The sequence below is a fragment of the Jaculus jaculus genome, chromosome 1 (assembly GCF_020740685.1).
Source record: "Jaculus jaculus isolate mJacJac1 chromosome 1, mJacJac1.mat.Y.cur, whole genome shotgun sequence".
NCBI lineage: Eukaryota > Metazoa > Chordata > Mammalia > Rodentia > Dipodidae > Jaculus > Jaculus jaculus.
Genome location: NC_059102.1, coordinates 61,693,031 through 61,712,222, shown reverse-complemented (window position 1 = coordinate 61,712,222; position 19,192 = coordinate 61,693,031). Strand labels below are relative to the sequence as shown.

General features: G+C 39.9%; 1 protein-coding gene across 3 annotated transcripts in view; it reads right to left on the bottom strand.

Annotated features, from left to right (window-relative positions):
* The window catches only part of Gda (guanine deaminase), a 100,789-nt gene that overhangs the window by 18,366 nt on the left and 63,231 nt on the right, over positions 1 to 19,192 (bottom strand). For all 3 annotated transcript variants that reach the window (XM_004653110.3, XM_045144652.1, XM_045144642.1), the window contains 5 exons: positions 13,589 to 13,616; positions 12,232 to 12,339; positions 9,353 to 9,460; positions 6,163 to 6,260; positions 4,505 to 4,572 (listed from right to left, as the gene is read on the bottom strand). In XM_004653110.3, the coding sequence (XP_004653167.1) occupies positions 4,505 to 4,572; positions 6,163 to 6,260; positions 9,353 to 9,460; positions 12,232 to 12,339; positions 13,589 to 13,616 (410 nt within the window). The remainder of the gene's footprint in view (positions 1 to 4,504; positions 4,573 to 6,162; positions 6,261 to 9,352; positions 9,461 to 12,231; positions 12,340 to 13,588; positions 13,617 to 19,192) is intronic.

Genomic DNA, 19,192 nt, shown 5'->3' with positions numbered 1-19,192 from the left:
TGAGGTTGGGAGTGACCAAGGGAGATGCCCAATGTCGACGACATCTGTCCTTCACATGCACGTGCATACATGTGCTCATGCACACACATACATTCAAACATGCATACCACACACATACATGTTTAAAAAGCTAATACACTAATAATTTTGCTCCTATGTGCCAAATATATCTTTGTCCTCTCAAACTTACACATAAACTACAACTTGGTTTTTTGAACAAAATCAGAAGTCTGATGTGGTTTTGGTACTTGAAAAGATCTTCCTTGCAGAACAAATATCATTAAAAAATTTTGATACCATATTAAGGATGCAAATAATATAATGAAAACATGAAACCAAAACTCAAAGACTTGCTTCAAAAATAATTACCTTACTTTTCCAAAACCTCTTCCTGACTTATGTTGCCATTTGGATTAATTTTAAAAGATAAACTTTTTATATTTGATTGTTTTCCCCTGGTAGGCTTATTTGGAATTCACTTTGTAGCCCCAGGCTGGCCTTGAACTCCTGGTGCTCCTCCTACCTCAGCTTCCCAGTGCTGGGAGTAAAGGAGTGCACTCCACACCCAGCTAAGATATACTATTAGTATTGTTGACCTTCTCTCTTGAGATGCACTTTTGGTTTCTGCTTTCATTTTTTAAACTTGTTTATAGTTTTTTAAAAATGCTTTGTATTTCATCTATTTACTTGAGAGATAGAGAGGGAAGGAAAGAGAGAGGGAGAAAATGGGCATCTAGGGTTTTTAGCTGCTGTAAAAGAACTCCAGACACATGTTCCACCTTGTGCATGTGACTGTGTGTCCTGGAGAATTGAACCTGGGTCCTTTGGCTTTGCAGGAAAGTGTCTTAACCACTAAGACATCTCTTTAGACCTTCTTTCCAATTTTTTAAATAAATTACCCCAGAAACACTAATCTTTTACACAATGTTCTCTTAGAACAAATACACTTTTCCAGATTTCTTGGCCACATCACTGTTCTCAGCTTGAACAAAACAGAAGTGTGTCAACTGCTATGGTTGCACCGTCTTTTATTATTATCACTAACTCATATCCATTGTACAAGGTGATGGGTCTCAGTGTGGTAATTCCCTCCCTGCAGGTATATGCTATCTCAAGATTTGGTCATGTCCCTCCTCTCCTGTCTTGTTCCTCTTTCCCATCCCCATCCCCATGCCTCCCTTCCCAGACCCTAGTAATCCTTCATCCACTCTCAGGTCACCTTTTTTCATTTCATTTCTATATGTGGGAAAGCACATAGCCCTTATCTTGCTGTTCTTGGCTTGAATGGCTGGTCACAGCTTCCCCTGACTTCTACTGTACACCTAGGACTTTCATTTGCACTCATTGCTAATTAAAAGAGATATTTTCAAGCACTTTATTGAAAGGATTCATGGGGATAATTTATTCTAAGTATGTACAGATGAGAACTTTATTGCCTTTATACATGAAGGAGAGAATTTTTATTTTATTTTAATTTTTATTTTGAAGTCTTACTCTCCAGTCCAAGAGCTAGAGTATTTGTAACTAATAACTATTTTGCTTCCCAACACTTTCTTGCCTTTGATATGATGCATATTAACAATATAATAAACAAGCCATTGGAAAGAAAACTGGTTTTTAATTGTTTTGTAGATAACTGACTATTCCCATTAAATGCTTCATTTTTTTGTTTCTCTTGTTATTAAAATATTTTGTCATAACATGTTCAGTTGTAACTTAGCATACAATGGGGTAGCATTCTCCACACAGCTCTTGCTTATGACAAGAAGAAGAAAAAAATAAATATCCTGGGTTGGAGAGATGGCTTAGTGGTTAAAGTGCTTGTCTGTGAAGCCTAAGGAGCTTAAGGACCCAGGTTCAATTTCCCAGTACCCACATAAGCCGGATGCATAAGATGGCACTTACATCTGGAGTTTGTTTGCAATGGCTGGAGGTCCTGGCGTGCCCATTTTCTCTATCTACCTCTTCTTCACCTCCCCCCGCCCTGTCCCCAATAAATTAATAAATAAAACATTTTTTTAAAAACCTGATCCTTCCATGCTGTGACCATGCTTTGCTCTCTGAGCCTCAGGCCTTTATCTGTCAGGAATGCCCACTTTGGCACTTTCTATGCAGGCATCATCTGCAACATGTTTCTGATCTATCTTTGCTCAATTTTATTCTTCATATCATTGACTGAACTTTCCACAGGAGTAATTCAATTTCTTATAGTTTCCTACAATCTTTGCTTGTTATTCTAATTGAACTATAATTGGTATATTATGAAATGCATAGAACTTAGTTGGTGGAATGCAGTCAATATTAACAGTTATACATATCCTTAGCTACCTTTCAAAAGAAACATACCCTGAGATATGATGTAATGCCACCTCTCTGGCAAGAGCTCCATGGCTGCTCCCATGTGACTCCTCTGACCACTACCTCAGCCCTTAGCCACCATTGTCTGATTTCTATCAACACAGGATTCTGCTGGTCCCTAGGCACTGTAAGTGTAGAATTAAGACAGTGTAAACTTATTTGTAGCTAGGTCTTTTCACTTAATGAGACACACTTTGTTCTTCTGGGTCAGCAGTATTCTGTCATCTGAGTATGCCACATTTGTCCATCCCCCTGCTGAAAGATGTGTGGGTTGTTTCCAGGTTGGGGCTTTTATACATAAACTTGATATAAAATTTCATGTATACCTCTTTTGTACACATATTTGTTACTTTCTCTAAGGCAAAAACCCAAGACAGAAATTGCTGGCTCACTCTTTTTTATTTTTAATTTTTAGTTTTTCAAGGTAGGTCTCACTCTGACCCATGCTGACCTGGAATTCACTGTCTCACTATGTAGTCTCAGGATGGCTTTGAACACACAGCGATCCTTTTACCTCTGCCTGCTAAGTGCTGGGATTAAAGGTGTGCACCACCATACCTAGCATTTTTTATTCTTTTTTGATACTGTGTTCTCTTGGTTTTCAATATATGTTGAAAAGCTTTCCAGGGATTTCTCCTGTCTTGCGCAGGTCAAGATGAATCCACACTTGCTACAACAGGGCAAATGAACTGCTCATGGACCTCCTCTCTATCATAAAAAGAGGTCACACATCTTCTAACACCCACAGGCAAGTTGAAATATGAAGGTTACACTTAGGAAATATCAGGGTACTGAATGGCTATGCAATAGACTATGAAGCGGGATTCTCTGAATGACTGCAATAATAAATCATCTAAGCAAACATTTGGTTTATCCACCAAACATGTGCCTTCCTTTCTAAGCAATCTGAACAGACAATTCCTGTGTACCAGTCACATGCCAACAGCTTCAAATGCTTTTCTAAAAAATTTTGAATTTTTTAAAAAATTAATTGAGAGAAAGAGAGAGTGAGAGACAGATAGAGAGAATGGGCAGACCAGCCACTGCAAATGACCTCCAGACCATGAGCCACCTTGTGCATCTGTCTTAGTGGGTACTGGGGAATTGAGCCTGGGTCCTTAGGCCTCACAGGCAAGTGCCTTAACCATTAAGCCTTCTCACCAGCTCCTGAATGCTTTATTTTTAAAATTTAAGTCTCAAAACAGCTTGTACCTTTACAATAATTTTCTCAAGGTCTTATAGCACATTGGTGACATCTAGAACTTTTCCTAGTTTTTCTAGGCTATAAATATGCAACCAAAGTCAATTCTTGTCAGACCTTAGAGCTCTTGATGCTGGCAAAGGCTGGATTTGTACTCACTGTGGCAAAGTCAATGAAATGTTTTCTTGAGACACTATTCGTGATGGCAAAGTTATTGAAAACTAAAAGCACACAAATCCAAACCATTAGAACCTATCCAGAAAGGTTAACAAAGAATTAAAAGGACTTTAGACAAAGAAAACTATAAAAGACTTTAGTGCTGGAAAGATAGATTAGCAGTTAAGGCATTTGGTGCCTGCAAAGCCAAAGGACCCCAGTGTGACTTCCCAGGACCCATGAAAGCCAAATTCACAAGGTGGTACATACATCTGGAGTTCCTTTGCAGCAGCTGCAGGCCCTGGAGCGCCCATTTTCTTTTTCTGTATCTGCCTCTTTCTCTCTCTCACTCTCTCTCTCAAAAATAAATAAATAGCTGGCGTATTGGCGCATGCGTTAAATCCCAACACTCAGGAGGCAGAGGTAGGAGGATTGCTATGCATTCAAGATCACCCTGAGACTATACTGTGAATTCCAGGTCAGCCTGAGCTAGAGTGAGACCCTACCTCAAAGAAACCAATAAATAAATAAATTTTTAAAAAGACTTTAGAAGGAACTATCCTTTGTAGGACAGTCTCAAAACAACAAACAGGAATGATGGCTTTGTGACCAGTGTCATCAAAACTTCTCACTTACTGTTGGGTTAGAATTTTATCAATACAGCACCCACCCCTACCAATCAAATGAATGCTCTTAATTATAGAACTGTGACCTGAAAAATTCAACTACATCAGAAACTTTTTCCACCTCTCAGTCACTTTATTATGGATGCAAATGTAAACTACTTACCTGTCCCCAGCCCTATCTTCACTTCATGTTTGAGGGCTTCAAGAACATTCAGAAAGCCACTGCTCAGCCTGCAGAGAAAGAAAATGTAACATGTAAGTCACCAGGAGATCCAGGTGACTTGGTAGCAGGATGCCCACAACCACATGGAGAGATCACTGAAAACTGCTTTTCACTGCATCAGCTCTAATGCAGACACAAAAGAATTAGTCACAGAGCTGAGAAGATGGCTCTGTGGTTAAACGTGCCTTCTTGCAAAGCCTGCCAGCCTGTGGTTCCCATGACACTCATTTAACTTAGATGCAAAGAGAGTGGTGCAAACACATACACATACATGCACGAATGCACACATGTATGCACACACGCAATTAAAAAGAAGCATTAGACAGATTAGATCGTGTAAAGGATCATAAAAAAACAATCTCTGGGTTGAGGCTTCTCCCAGGATGAGACAAAGCAGCAAAATCCAGGAGGAAAAGTCGAGGATCTCTTGCGCTAACAAAATGCCAAAGGACACAGGTTGGATTCCCCAAGACCCATGTAAAGCCAGATGCAAAAGGTAACACATGCATCTGGAGTTCATTTGCAGTGACTGAGGGTCCTGGCTCACCCATTCTCTCTCTCCTTCCCTCCTACCCCTCTCTCTGCCTTTCTCTCAGTCTCAAAAAAGTAAGTAAGTAAATAAATAAATAAATAAATAATTTTTAAGAATGAATCACTGTCTCAGGCCAACAGGACCCCATAATGAATACCAATAACCCCCAACTGAGGAGGGCCCTTGGTGGAATGGAGGCAGGAAAAAAGGATATAAGAGTATAACATGTAAAAATAAATAAAAATAAAAAATAAAAGAAATGAAGAATCAGGCTTTGACATTGGTCTACAAGTCTGATCTGTGTAAATGCTTTCCAGCTTCTTCTATAACACAACAGCAGTGATAAAGTATTTCCTTTCCCCCATATCCAGAACAACTACTGCCCCTGAGAACGGTAGGACTCAGGAAGTGATACCCCAAAGTATGGTGTTTGTGACCTCCGAAGCAGCCTCAAAAATTCTTATGCCTATGAGTTTTTCCCTCCTGGAGCTAAAAGTCATAACTTTCATGTGAGTTACTTATGAATCCATAACCTTACAAAAGATCCAGAATATGTTATAAATAAAGCTTTTATAGTCTAGGAATTAAAATAGGACGGACTTTCTCCTGGATAAGTGTGAGCTGGCATCTCCCCAGATTTAGCCATGCCATGCTATGGAGCCATGGCTTCTACCAGCGCCCCGTCTCCTTCCAACTCTAGAACAGAGCAACCTCCCTGGACATGGCGCCATATATGTTTTCCTGTCCCTAGCTGAAAAATCTGAATGCTATTGGTTTTAAACTCTACCTATTGTATCTCCTACTGTATTGTCCTTTTGGTGTAAGCTCAGAGATTTCAGGAGATGTGGTGCTTTTCAAATGAAGATTGTAAAAATTCCTCTTTCAAATGCCTTTCTTCCTTCCCCTTAGTACAGGGAAATATCCATCTATCTGGTCCCTTTCTTAATAAACAAAACCAGAGAAGAAGCAGATCCCCAAGGGAATAAATGATTGAGGGGGGAAAAAGCATTTGGCTACATGTGCAACCATACATTCATAACATACTAAACAATTACCGCCTACTTACGACAAATTAGAATTGGGACAATGTGAAATGGATGCTCCTCGTTCACTGAAGATGTTGAGTTCTTCTGCAGAAAGGTAACAGCCATGTGCCATCACTGTCTGAAAAGAGGAATGTCGTACATGGAGTTTATCTCTCAAACTTGCTTGCATTAATACTCAAACTAGGTACTATAGGGAGAAAGGGAAGCTGTGACTCCATCATAACCATCTTTACAAGAACTGTTATGATGATCCAAAAAGACAAAATCCATTCATAAAAATCTTGTGCCTCAGAACAGAGATGTAAAACTACTATATTACAAAAGTCTCAGCAAACTTGTAGGTCTTATTATTTTATTATTTATTTATCATTTATGGCACTGAGGATCAAACCTAGGGTCTTATGCATGGTGGGTAAGAATTCTATCACTAAACTCTGTCCTCACTTGTCTGACTTTTGTCTCTTGGCTGATGTACAACATAATAAAATGCCACTCCATTCATCCATAGTAAATTCAGCCTCTCTCATCTATATTTTAAAGTGTTTTTAAATTTATTTTATTTATTTATTTGAGAGTGACAGACAGAGAGAGAAAGAGGCAGAGAGAGAGAATGGGCACACCAGGGCTTCCATCCATTGCAAATGAACTCCAGATATATGTGCCCCATGTGCATCTGGCTAACATGGGTCCTGGAGAATCAAGCCTCAAACAAGGGTCTTTAGGCTTCACAGGCGAGCGCTTAACCACTAAGCCATCTCTCCAGCCCCAACTCATCTCTACTTTAGAAGATTATCATGTCACTTTCTTTTCTAAATCTATGTGATGTGCTTACTAATAGGCACATAATTGTTTCTATCCTATAAGAACTTTCTAGAAGTACATGGAAGCTATGCAAGTAATTTTGTAAAGAAATGTGAGTGTTATTGCTGATATTGTTCTTGGTGGTTGTGGGAATTTGTTTGTGAGACAGACTTTCTCTTTGTAACCCAGGCTGATCTTGAACTCATGATCCTTCTGCCTCAGGCTCTGAAATGCTGAGATTACAGGGATGAGTCACCATTCCTGGTAGAACTGTTCTTTATTTCTACTCCTGACTTTAATGTAGGCACCAATGGTCCTGATACTCACTTGTACTCATATTTTCCTTAAAAAATAGGAAGTGCCATATCATGTGAGCATTAGTCCAGAAGGAGAGATAGCTTAGAGGTGAAGGTGCTTGTCTGCAAAGCCTAAGAACTCCTGTTCAAATCTCTAGGTCCCACATGAGCCCGATGCACAGTGATGCAAGCTCACAATATTACACACGCACACAAGGGGATGTACACATCTGGAGTCCATTTGCAATGGCTGAAGGCCCTGGTACATCCATTCTCTCTCACTTGCTACCTCTCTCTCCCTTACAAATAAACAATAAAAAAAAAGAAAGCAGGTTCCCCATGCATGTGATATCTCTAAATTTTTAAAAATAATTTTATTTATTTGTAAGGAGAGAGAAAGAGGCATACAGACAGAAAAGGAGAGAGAGAGACAGAGAGGGAAAGAGAGAGAGGGAGGGAGGGAGAGAGACAGAATGGGCATGCTTGGGCATCTAGCTGCTATAAATGAACTCCAGATGCATGTGCCACTTGGTGCATATGGCTTTAAGTGGTTACTGGGGAATGGAACCTGAGATATTAGGCTTTGCAGGCAAGCACCTTAACCACTGAGCAATATCTCCAGACCCCTCTCTAAGTTTTTTTTTTGCATTTGTCTGTGGATGTATGTCATATGTATGGTATGGTGTGTGTGTGTGTGTGTGTGTGTATAGTATATGCAATGTATATGTGTCTGTATGTGCTGATACATGTGCCTCTTGTGCATGTAGAGGCCAAAGGGAAATGTCAGGTGTCCTGTATCCCTCTTCCACTTTGTTTCCTTGAGATGTAATCTCTCATTGAACCAAGGGAGAGTGGTTGTTTTTGGTCAGACTGGCTGACCAGGAAGTCCAGCAATTCTCTGGCCTCCACCCCTAACAGGACTGGGGTTACAGGTTTGCATAGCTCTACCCAGCTTTGTAAATGGGTGGTGGGAAATTCAGATGGTTTCAGGTCCTCAACTCACCTACTGAACCATCAGCCTAGTCCTGAGACTTATTTCAGTTTTTCATTCTGGTCATATTTGTGGGTTCTCTTGAATATAACATTTCCTCAAGATTCTTTTTCCCTCAATACAAAACCTTTACCTTAATAACATTCTTTGGAAGGCATAGTCCAGTGGTCATAGAATTATTATTAAAATAAAACTTTCTTAACCTCTATGCAAATAAAATTAATATTCAATTTTAATGTTAATTTATAATCATAGTAAAATATACGGAAATAAGGACAAGCCTTCTGGTATAGTGATTATGCAAGATATTAACCTTTAAAATCAATTATAGTCATATCCCCATTTACATAGTTATTAAGAAATTATCTGCTGCAGCACACCCTCTAGGCAATGTGTACATGTCACTGAAGGCCAAGGCCAAAGGGTATATTATTCTAATGAGGTCTCTTGTCACTCACAGTAATTTTAATTACTTTAAAAAATAATACATCATCATTGTTTAAATATCAGAGTTTAAAAATAATAAGTGGAAAGGCCTCATTCTGTCTCCCTCAGGAAGAATCACTGTTAACATTCAGTGTGCAGCTTTGGAACAGTTTCTTCTAGGTGAGAATGCCCGAACACATATGTACATGAACATCAGGCAGTATTACACAGTCTTCCTTAGTCATTTGCACATTTCACTGTTTGGGAATATTCGATTGAATTCTAATTATGTACATTCTGTGATTTCACCAATCCCCTACTGATAGCCATCTTCAAACTCTCCTATTTAATTAACATGTTTGTCCATATTTCTTGAAGAATGAATCCTTGGAAATGCATCTGTGGACTAAAAGGAAAGCATGCTTACATGCTAATGGCACTGTGAAAGTGTCCTTGGATCAAATAACATTCTTCCAAAGAAGCATTTAGATTTTTTTTTTTTATGGGGATGAAATTTCAGACTCATACTAAACACACACACACACACACACACACACACACACACACACACACACTGCATTTACTCTAATTTGGTAGATGTTGCATGCCACTGAAGCCTGAAAATTACTTATAAGAGTTTAAGATTTAAACAGGCATGTGCTACTTTATATAGATTACATCATGATACTGATTTACCTTACTTGTCAGAAGATTGTTTTTATCATAGACATCTGTGTAGTGTTTATAATTGGGGTGCAAGTTTTTCACAGCTTCAACCTCTTCTCGGTTTTCACTTATATGACTCTATAAGAAAAGAAATAACCTTTCAATTTTTTTTCTAGAAAACATGACATTATGTTTCCTATCTCAAAATGGTGTAGCTTGTTTCTGTTTCCTGTGCAAGTACAAAAACATGTACAAAGCCAGCAAAGATTGTACTTGGCTTTTGTTTCAAATAACTGTATGTATTCTATATAACAGTATATGAGAAGAAAACAGAATTGTGTTTGTGTGTGTGTGTGTGTGTGTGTGTGTGTGTGTGTGTGTGTGTGTTTGCGAAAGATTGAGAGAGAGGGGGCAAGCTCAAGACAAACTTTTCCAATAGTCAATGCCAGGAGCTGTACTGGTATGTTGATCTGTCCACTCTGGTGCTGGCATTTAGAAGAGGTCAGTGGCCATTGAAGGAGATTGCATGGCTCACTCAGAAGAAAACTAACATTTGAGCAAAGAGGCTGTCTTTTTTTCTTTTTCAAGGTAGGGTCTCACTCTAGCACAGGCTGACCTAGGATTCACTATGTAGTCTCAGGGTGGCCTTGAACTCACAGAGATCCTCCTACCTCTGCCTCCTGAGTGCTGGGATTAAAGGCATGCATCACCATGCCCCTGCAGGCAAAGAGAGCTTTTATCCCAAGTTATGACTCTGGTTATATGGTTTCCAGCAAGTCAGTTTCTTAGACCTTTATTTTCTCATTTCTCAGTGGTTGGACTCAGTAAGTGATTTTCCAAATTCTCTTAGCTGTGAATATGTTATAGTTATATTTCATGGTGGAAAATCCTCAGAAATCCTATGTAGAGGGTATAAACAATTTGACCCTCAGGGTGAAGACTCTAGAACTCTGTCTCCAACCACCCCTTTGTTATGTTAGCTGTCTGAATGAGTTCTTCCACAGCAAGGGGATTGAAAACAAGAGGGCGAGATAATCCTGCCTTCAGCATAAAAGAGCCTTTGAGAACCCACACACAAGCCAATCAAGTCTGAGACTACCATGTTAACTTTTTGTGTGGGTCCCTCAAATCTCAAGAAGACAAAGTGCTTTTGAAACACAGTTCTAAAGAACAGCCACCTCAATTTCTAGCCTAAAACAAAATCACCTCAGACCAGTGGGTGGTGGACCAGTGGGTGGTGACTATGTGTGTGTGTGTGTCGCCATATATATATTATGGATAACAACTCATGAGCAAACAAACACTGCCAAGAATGACAATGACACTCTTATCTCCCCCCCCCCCCCTCTCTCTCTCTCTCTCTCTCTCTCTCTCTCCATATGGCACAACATGCATAGCAAGTTGAATCACAGAGAACTTAGCAATATTCTAAAACCACAAGTTTCATCTCCACAGTGAGATCTGTCTCATCTTGGGAAAATCCCTGTCCATTGATGAAATGCAGAGACACAGGATGAGAACAAAAGACAATTGGGTAATTCATAGCATTTTGATAGACACAAGTAAATGCATGTATCTATACACACTCCTCCAGCAAGAATAGATTGCTGCCTTTCTTTTTCATTTTATCATGTAGTTGTAAATGTTATTTACATTTTTATTTCAGAGGAACATAAGCATCTTATTTCCAAAGTACAAATATCATGTAAATCTTGAATTTTGTCATCAGAAGATAATTGTGTGAAACCAAATTTCAAATGTCATAGGACATACACATAGCATGCATGCATGCGCGCACGCGCGCACACACACACACACACACACACACACACACACACACACACAGATGCAACAATGAGTAAGGCAAGACTAGTTAATGGGACCTAAGAATATATGCCTTTAAAATCAATACAGGCTGGCGAGATAGATGGCTCACTGGGTTAAGGTGCATGCTTGCAATGCCTGACGGCCTGAGTTCGATTCCCCAGGACCTATGTAGTGGCGCATGTATCCGGAGTTTGTTTGCAGCAGCAAGAGGCCCTGATGTGCCTATTCTCTCTCTCCCCACCCCACTTGCAAATAAATAATTTAAAAAAAACAATGCAAACATAAATAAAATACTACCCTACAAACTATTTTTAAAAAATCAATATATTGCCTGTGCTCTTAAGACCAGCAAACTCCTAAGAGGTGGAATTATTTATTTATTTATTTGTTACAGAGAGAGAATGGGCATGCCAGGGCCTCCAGCTATTGTAAACAAACTTCAGATGTATGTGTCACATGTGCATCTGGCTTACGTGGGATCGGGAGAATGGAACCTGGGTCCTTAGGCTTCGCTGGCAAGCACCTTATCCACTAAGCCAGCTCTCTAGCCCTAAGAGGTGGAATTTTAGTGCACTGTGTAATTAAGGTTTGATGGGGAAAGGGGTACTCCTAATTTTAACCCAGCTGTAAGATATGAAAAAGGGTTTTACTGCTAAATTGCAACAACTTAATGATAAAGTAAGATATACTTTTTGTTCCCAGCTTTAAATTAAGAAACTTAGAACAAAAGGACCTTTACATGCATTTTTGTAAGGTGGAAATTAAGTTCTTTTTTCCTCTTCAAATAGCAGCTGCTTCCTCTAAAAATGAAGCAATAGGGTCCCCAGAACAAGTAGAAGTAGGGAGGAAGGGTGATAAATGTATCCTACAGAGAACAGGTAGTTTGGCTTTGAGGTTGCTATTACTTATAGAGATGATGTGTGTCTTTTGAGAATAAAAGCAAAGTCAGCTTTCTGGCCTGCAACACTAAAGAGCTGAATTAGATGCCCTGAAGCTCTTTGGTGCTAGGAGAACTAAAGATTATTAACGATTGATTGAGGAATCTTGCGGGTATGGATGGAAGCATAAGAAAAAAAAATTACCTGAATATGCAGGTCATGAGTCTTGGCAATATTGCCCAGTTCACTCATCAAATTCTCAGTGCAGGAAAGTGCAAACCGTGGTGTCACTATGGGTTTCACTCTAGAATACTGGAAAGAGTAAGAACAGTTGGTAAGGAATATCAGGACGTTATGAACACATAGCATATCACATAGCAAGCTGATTGTACAGCTGCCATTTTGAATGAAATCCCCAATACTTAGTTAACCAATGGGCTGGGCTTTATGAAAGCACCTTGTGGCTGAGAACAGCACAGTCTTTAGCATCAAGTTCAACCAAAGACCTTACCTCAAAGGACAGACACTTTCTCCCCATTAACACTTAACTGAAACCTAGAGTGGGGACACTACAAGTGAGCTGGTAGCCTACTGCCCTCTCATCATCCTGGGGCTTCCTCCTGCCTGAGAACTAGCTGATGCCACCTGAGGTGAGTGGGAACCACGAGAAGTATACACACTACAGGAATCAAGCAGATCATGTTTGCTGAACATTTGAATGGCGAATAGTCAAGCCCACGAAAATAAGGGAATAGTTCCTAATTTCAAAGCTCTGCTTCCAAGAAAACACAGAGGTATGAATGTAGTGACACACCAACCTTCAGTGGGAAGCAAACAATAGACGTTTCTATATATTTGACTCTTTCGGATTCCACAGGCATATAAGCATCTGTCCTTCTGTGTCTGCCTTGTTTCCCTTCACATACTCTGTGCTGGGTTCCTCTATGCTGTCTCAAACAGCAGCATTTTCTTTGAATGATTAATATTCCATTGTGTTTGTGTACACGAATGTTCATATGGGGCTTAGAATATTTATATTTATACTTATTTTTCTTTATCCATCCACTCATCCATAGACACTTAGGTTATTTCTATGTCTTGGGTATAATGAATAATGCTGCAGTAAACATGGGAGTGCATGTGTCAGTTCAAGACACTGATTTCATTTCTTCTGACTAGATACCCAGAAATTGGATTTACGGACCATCAGAGATGTTGAGGAAGAGCACATGTTTTCAGTTATAAAATGAACAGGCTCTGGAATTTTTGTGCAGTTCCTATAATATTAGTCGTATTAATTTCATCAGAATCATCATTAGACAATACATATGTTTAGCAAATTGTCACATTGTGCACCTTGGATATTTATAATCTTTTTAGATTTTTTAAAATGTCTGATCTCATGGAGAGTTAATAAGCACACAAGTTAATATTCTAAGAAAATAGTTCTTTATGCATAGAATAAGCCAACCGCACACAGACTAATCTTTCAAACAAGCTAACAAATCCTATACCTAACAAAAAGACATCCCACACACAAACTCCAAACAAAATTACTTACATTCCTTTGAATCATTTCTGACACAAATCTGAAATGAAGCAGCAAATGGGAAATTATCAAATTTGAGCAGTTTCAAATAAATATTTTAAAATGGTAAAAACATGATCTGTATATGTCCCAATTTCCATGCCAACATTTCTAACACTGGGCATTTTTCACCATCACTCATTAAAGATTAAAAAGTAGTAATTGCTTGGCTTTCTCATGGGCAGCCAAAGATCGAATGCAAAATTACTGGGAACTATTATCACCTAGCATCAGTGGGTCATTGGAGAGCAATCCTATAACCCTTGGGCTATTCTAAGAGCTCCAACTCTGTGAGGGAATATTGCACTGAGCTACACTCTGCAGACATTAAAATCATGGAGTCCTATGCACCTGGAAGTATGTAGAAAACATGAGGTACTTCATTTATAATACCTCTGAAGTGGAAGCTACATACTCCCACAGTTTCACCACTGATTTCCAAAGGCAGAGTGTGACAGAGAGTGAATATTAAGGTAAGGCAGAAGGACCAGGCTTCTGGTTGTAAATATGTCTGCAAGGGGTTGGGTGATCCTACCACTTCGCCTGCCGAACAGTGACAACGGTTCAAAGTTGTCAACTGTTCTGCCCTGGCCAGAAGAAGTTATTAGCTATAATTTTCTGTTTTCTGGTGTTCTTTTCTGCCAGAATAAAGTGTAAATAAGGGGTTGTAGATGTGGCCCTGTGTTAGAGCACTAGCGTAGCATACACAAAGCCTTGGGTTCCATCCCTGCCACAAGAAAAAAAAGTGAATTAGGGTTTGTGATGACCACAAAAGTAGATGATTAGTTGAGGAGTGGCCACAAGGCTAGTGCAAAAGCTCAGGTGAGAGCCTCCTCCTCTGTGAACACAGCCCTCCTCTCTTTCTCAGAGAACATGCTTGAAGTGAGAGAAGCCTGGAGAATAGAAACAAAGCTGGATATTTTTAATTTAATATTTTATTGTATATCAATTATAACAGATTATACTCTTTTATCCCCTTGCTTCAGTTCCCGTTGCCCTGGAGGCCTTCCTCAGTGGGGTTGTGGTATTCACTGTGGCATCAGGAAGGCTTCAATCTGGCCCAGTGAGGTGGAGAGAGTGGGGGCCGTACCTCCACTCTGTGGCTCTTACAGTCTTTCTGCTCCCTCATAAAGGTGGATTTTTTAAACATATTTATTTATTTAGAAAGAAAGAGGGAAAGAGAAGGAGAGAGAGAGAAAAAAAAATGGGCACACCAGGGCCTCCTGCTGCTGTACAGGAAATCCAAACACATGACCTACTTTGTGTAACTGGCTTTATGTGGATACTAAGGAATTGAACCTGGGCCATTAGGGTTTAACCATTAAGCAATCTCTCTAGCCCCCCCACCCCCACCCATAATAGGATGCATCAGGATAGATTTTTTTCCTCAAGATAAATTTATATTTAAAGAGTTTTCTTTAAATTATTTTATATTTATATTTAAGTTATTTTATATTTATAAATTATAAATACATATTCACTTTAATGTAGAATACATTACAATAAAATTTCTTGTCAAATACTCAAGTTCCTATGGAAAATCCCTTAAAGCTCATGTAAGAAAAGTACTTATTTCATCAATAGGATTTCCCAAAGTTACATGGACTTGATTATAATAAAAACTCAGTCTTAAGCAACAGTATGACCCATAGCCAAACAATTGAAGGAGTTGAGAATATAACACAATTGTGTTATATACATGTGAGGCAATATCACAGTGCAATTAATTCTTGAAGATATTTTTTTCTTTAACATTTTCTTTATTTGCAAGGATATAGAGCAGGTAGAGAAAGAAGGAAAGAGAATGACAGAAAGAGATAGAATGGGTGTGCCAGGGCCTCTAGCCACTGCAAACAAACTCCAGATGCATGGGCCGTTTTGTCCATCTGGCTTTACATGGGTACTGTGGAATTGATCTCCAGTCGTCAGGCATTGCAGCAAGTGCCTTATTTACTGAGCAACATCTCCAGCCTGCAATCAGCTTTTTGAAAGAAATCTAACCAGTAGGCCACACATACTTAAAAGCAAGCCCATTGTACAGGAGAAGCCCTGACCTATAATACAGGCTAACAATAGGGTAACTTTCTATGAAGAATTCTTTGTTTCATGAAGGAATCTACCTTAGGGTTTCTGAAGTAAGTTTCCGGAGATAATTGTGTCTGATGCATAAATGGAGCATTGATATACAACACTTGAAAAAAAAATTAACGATTTTAATTTATTTGAGAGAAAAAGAGGAAGAGAGAGAGAACATGAATGAGTACACCAGGGCCTCCAGCCACTGCAAACGAACTCCAGAAGCATGTGCTGCCTTGTGCATCTGGCTTACATGGGTCCTGAAGAATCAAACCTGAGTCCTTAGGTGTTGCAGGCAAGAGCTATAACCACATTTCTCCAATCTACTTTTTGAAAGAACACAATGGTTTCATAGAGTTGGCCAAATCTACTCAATAATCTTGGCAAATGGGAAAAAGGGATTAATTTCTGTTTCAACTTTAATTCTATGCCCTAGGACAACTCTACAGTGTGTTGATACAGCTTGATATTCTTGGCTTTTGGAAACCCTTTGCTTCAGCTGTGTGGCATTAGGAGAGAAACGTGAGAGGGAAGAAGCTAATACAATTAAGAGAAATGCTACTTCACTGCAGGACAAAAACAGGCACAGCTGGAACCTTGGAAAATATTCTCCTCTTTATGCTTTCCAAGCCTGCCAAGTCACTTTCATATGAATTTAAAAGCAACCTTTCGAAAATATATACTTCTACAAACTAATCATCTCCTACTCAGCTCTTACTTTAGGGGATTATGGACTAGAACATATTTCTGTTTCAAAAATCATTTCATTGGGCTGAAGAGAGTGCTCAGTGGTTAAAGCACTTGCCTGCAAAGCCTAATGACCAGAATTCAATTCCTTATTACCTATATAAAGCAGATCTCACAAAGTAGTACATGCATCTGGAGTTTATTTGCATCAACTAGAGGCCCTGGCACATCCATCCATCCATTCTCCCTCTCTCTCTCTCTCCCAAGTGTGGTGGCAAACACCTTTAGTACCAGAACTTGGAGGCAGAGGTAGAAGGATCACTATGAATTTGAGACCAGCCTGAGACTGCATACATAGTGAATTTCAGGTCAGCCTATGTAAAAAAAAAATCATGTCATTGAAGTATAATTTATTTATCATAGAGTTCATCTGTTTCAAGTGCACTATTCAATAACTCTAGCAAGTTCACCAAGTCGTGTGATTATCACAATAATGCAGTATTTGAGTTCTTGTCATCCCAGTGAGACCCCTTTGGCCCATTTGGAACTGACAAGTAGCCTTTCTCTGGCACTACACTACCTCACATCTGTCTGACTCTGGATTTGCATGCTTCTGTTTGTTCCATATAAGTGGAATTACACAATGTGTGTTTTCATGTTTGGTTTCTTTCTCATGGCATACTACTTTTAAAATTCACCCATGTTGGAACACATATCAGCATGTATTTCTTTCTTTTAAGAGGTGATGATACTGCCAGTGTATACCACAGCTTGCCATTGGGTAGACAGGCAGATTGGAATAAGTCGTCACATGGCCTCAGAGTGGCTGTGGGAGGTGCTACAGATGCAACTTCCTGAGGGAGGAGCCAGGGCTCATTCGGTTCCTTGCAGAATGGGATGGCTCTGGAATCTTCAGCCCAAAGATATGGTGTGCCCAGGAATAAAGCTCCAGATGGATGTGGCTTTAGAACCCCTCTGCTGCAGTACAAAGTGGGGATGTGTAGACGAAACTCCACTCACTCATCCCGGGCAGCTTTATAAGTGCCTGCAAGCATCCTAGACCTCCGGTCTCCCTTGCTACCTGTCTGTCAGTAATAGCCTTGCTTTACTTGGAGTGTAGTGCAAGCAGATGGACACTGGAATGTGGTTTGGAAAAGATGTCCTGCCCAGGATTGACACTGGTTCCCAGGAAGACCTGCCTCATATCCGGCTTCTGTGAGTAATTCCCATTTAAGTCCTTATGAGGACATACATATCTTGGTACATACCACCTCTTCATGATATGACATGCCTGTGACACCCTTTCTTCTGAGGTGCAGACGATCCCAAAGCAGGCTGTTCACAAGCTCTGGAGATCCCATTCTGTGCCTGGTCACAATAGACCAGGATTTGATCCCTATCGTGCCATCTCTCTAGCTGTGTGTCCTCACTGACTATCTCCACAACCTGCATCATAAAGAGCACAGTGAAGCCTCGCCTCCTGTGAGTACAAGCTCAGGGAATCAAGGCACAGAAAGGAACCGTGGCCTTCACCTTCCGAAGATGTTCTTTCAGTCACATTTTTGGAGATGGGACATCCTGGTTCTCTATGTGAGTATGTTATGATTATTCCAGCCTTGGATTCCTGACCTTTTAAAACCTTTCAGTGGTAGATAGGGATGTCCACACCACTTTAGAACCACTGGCACCATACAGAGTAGGATCTCAGTGTATGCTGTTCAGGTAGGATGGTTGAGGTTATTTTCCACATGTCTGTTTGTGCTTGCCCATGCTTCATACTAGGGAAGCATATTTTCTTTTAGGATTTTTTTAAAAACTTTTCTTTTTGTTTTGTTTTGAGACAAAGTCTCAGTGTGTAGCTCAGACTGGTCTGGAGCTCAGGATTCCCCCTGCGCCAGACTCTTGTGTTCTGGGAGTATCAGTGCATGCTCCCATGCCTGACTAAATATATGTAATGAAACGTCTTTCATTAGTTTATAAATGTAATTTTTTTACATTATTTAAGACCTTTGTTAACAAGTGCTTGCAGGTTGTGACTATTATTTAAAAAAAAAACAAGTTGTAAGCTTTTATTATAAATTTAAAATGAAGCTCTTAAAAATATCAAGTTGGCTGGGCATGGTGGCGCACACCTTTAATCCCAGCACTAGGGAGGCAGAGGTAGGAGGATCGCCCTGAGTTCGAGGCCACCCTGAGACTACATAGTTAACTCCAGGTCAGCCTGGACCAGGGTGAGAACCTACCTCAAAAAAAAAAACAAACAATAAAAGAAAACAACCAAAAAAAGTCAACTTGACCAGGTATGAAATAATTTAACTTGATAGCCTTTAAGGGTGAAAAACCAGGCTTATAAAAACAATACACAGTTGTTATTACCACAAGGGACATCTTTAGGTTAAAAAAAAAACAAAACTGCATGCCGCATCAACAATGCAGATAGCTCTAGTTTATCTGGTCAAGGGGCAAAAAGCAAGCACTTAAGGTCTTCATCTCCAGTGTTTTGTTCATTTTTTTATTGCTGCAACTTCATATTCATTTCTGCTTGTTGGATGACTAAACCGGATGATGGTAAAGACGGTAAGCCGGCATTTACTCAGACCCGCCCTGCTGAGCCTTGGGAGCGGCTGACAGATCCGCTGCTTTTATCTCTTTGCCATCCTGTGGATTAGGGCTCTCCGGGCATCCGCATCGGTAGTTGGAGGTGCGTTGAGGTGGCCTCTGACCTTCGGTGTCATCTCCTTGATTTTCCCTGTCCTCTACATTGCCATCCTCTCTGGGCGGCCTCTGGCGAGGAGGACCCCTGCAGAATCGTGG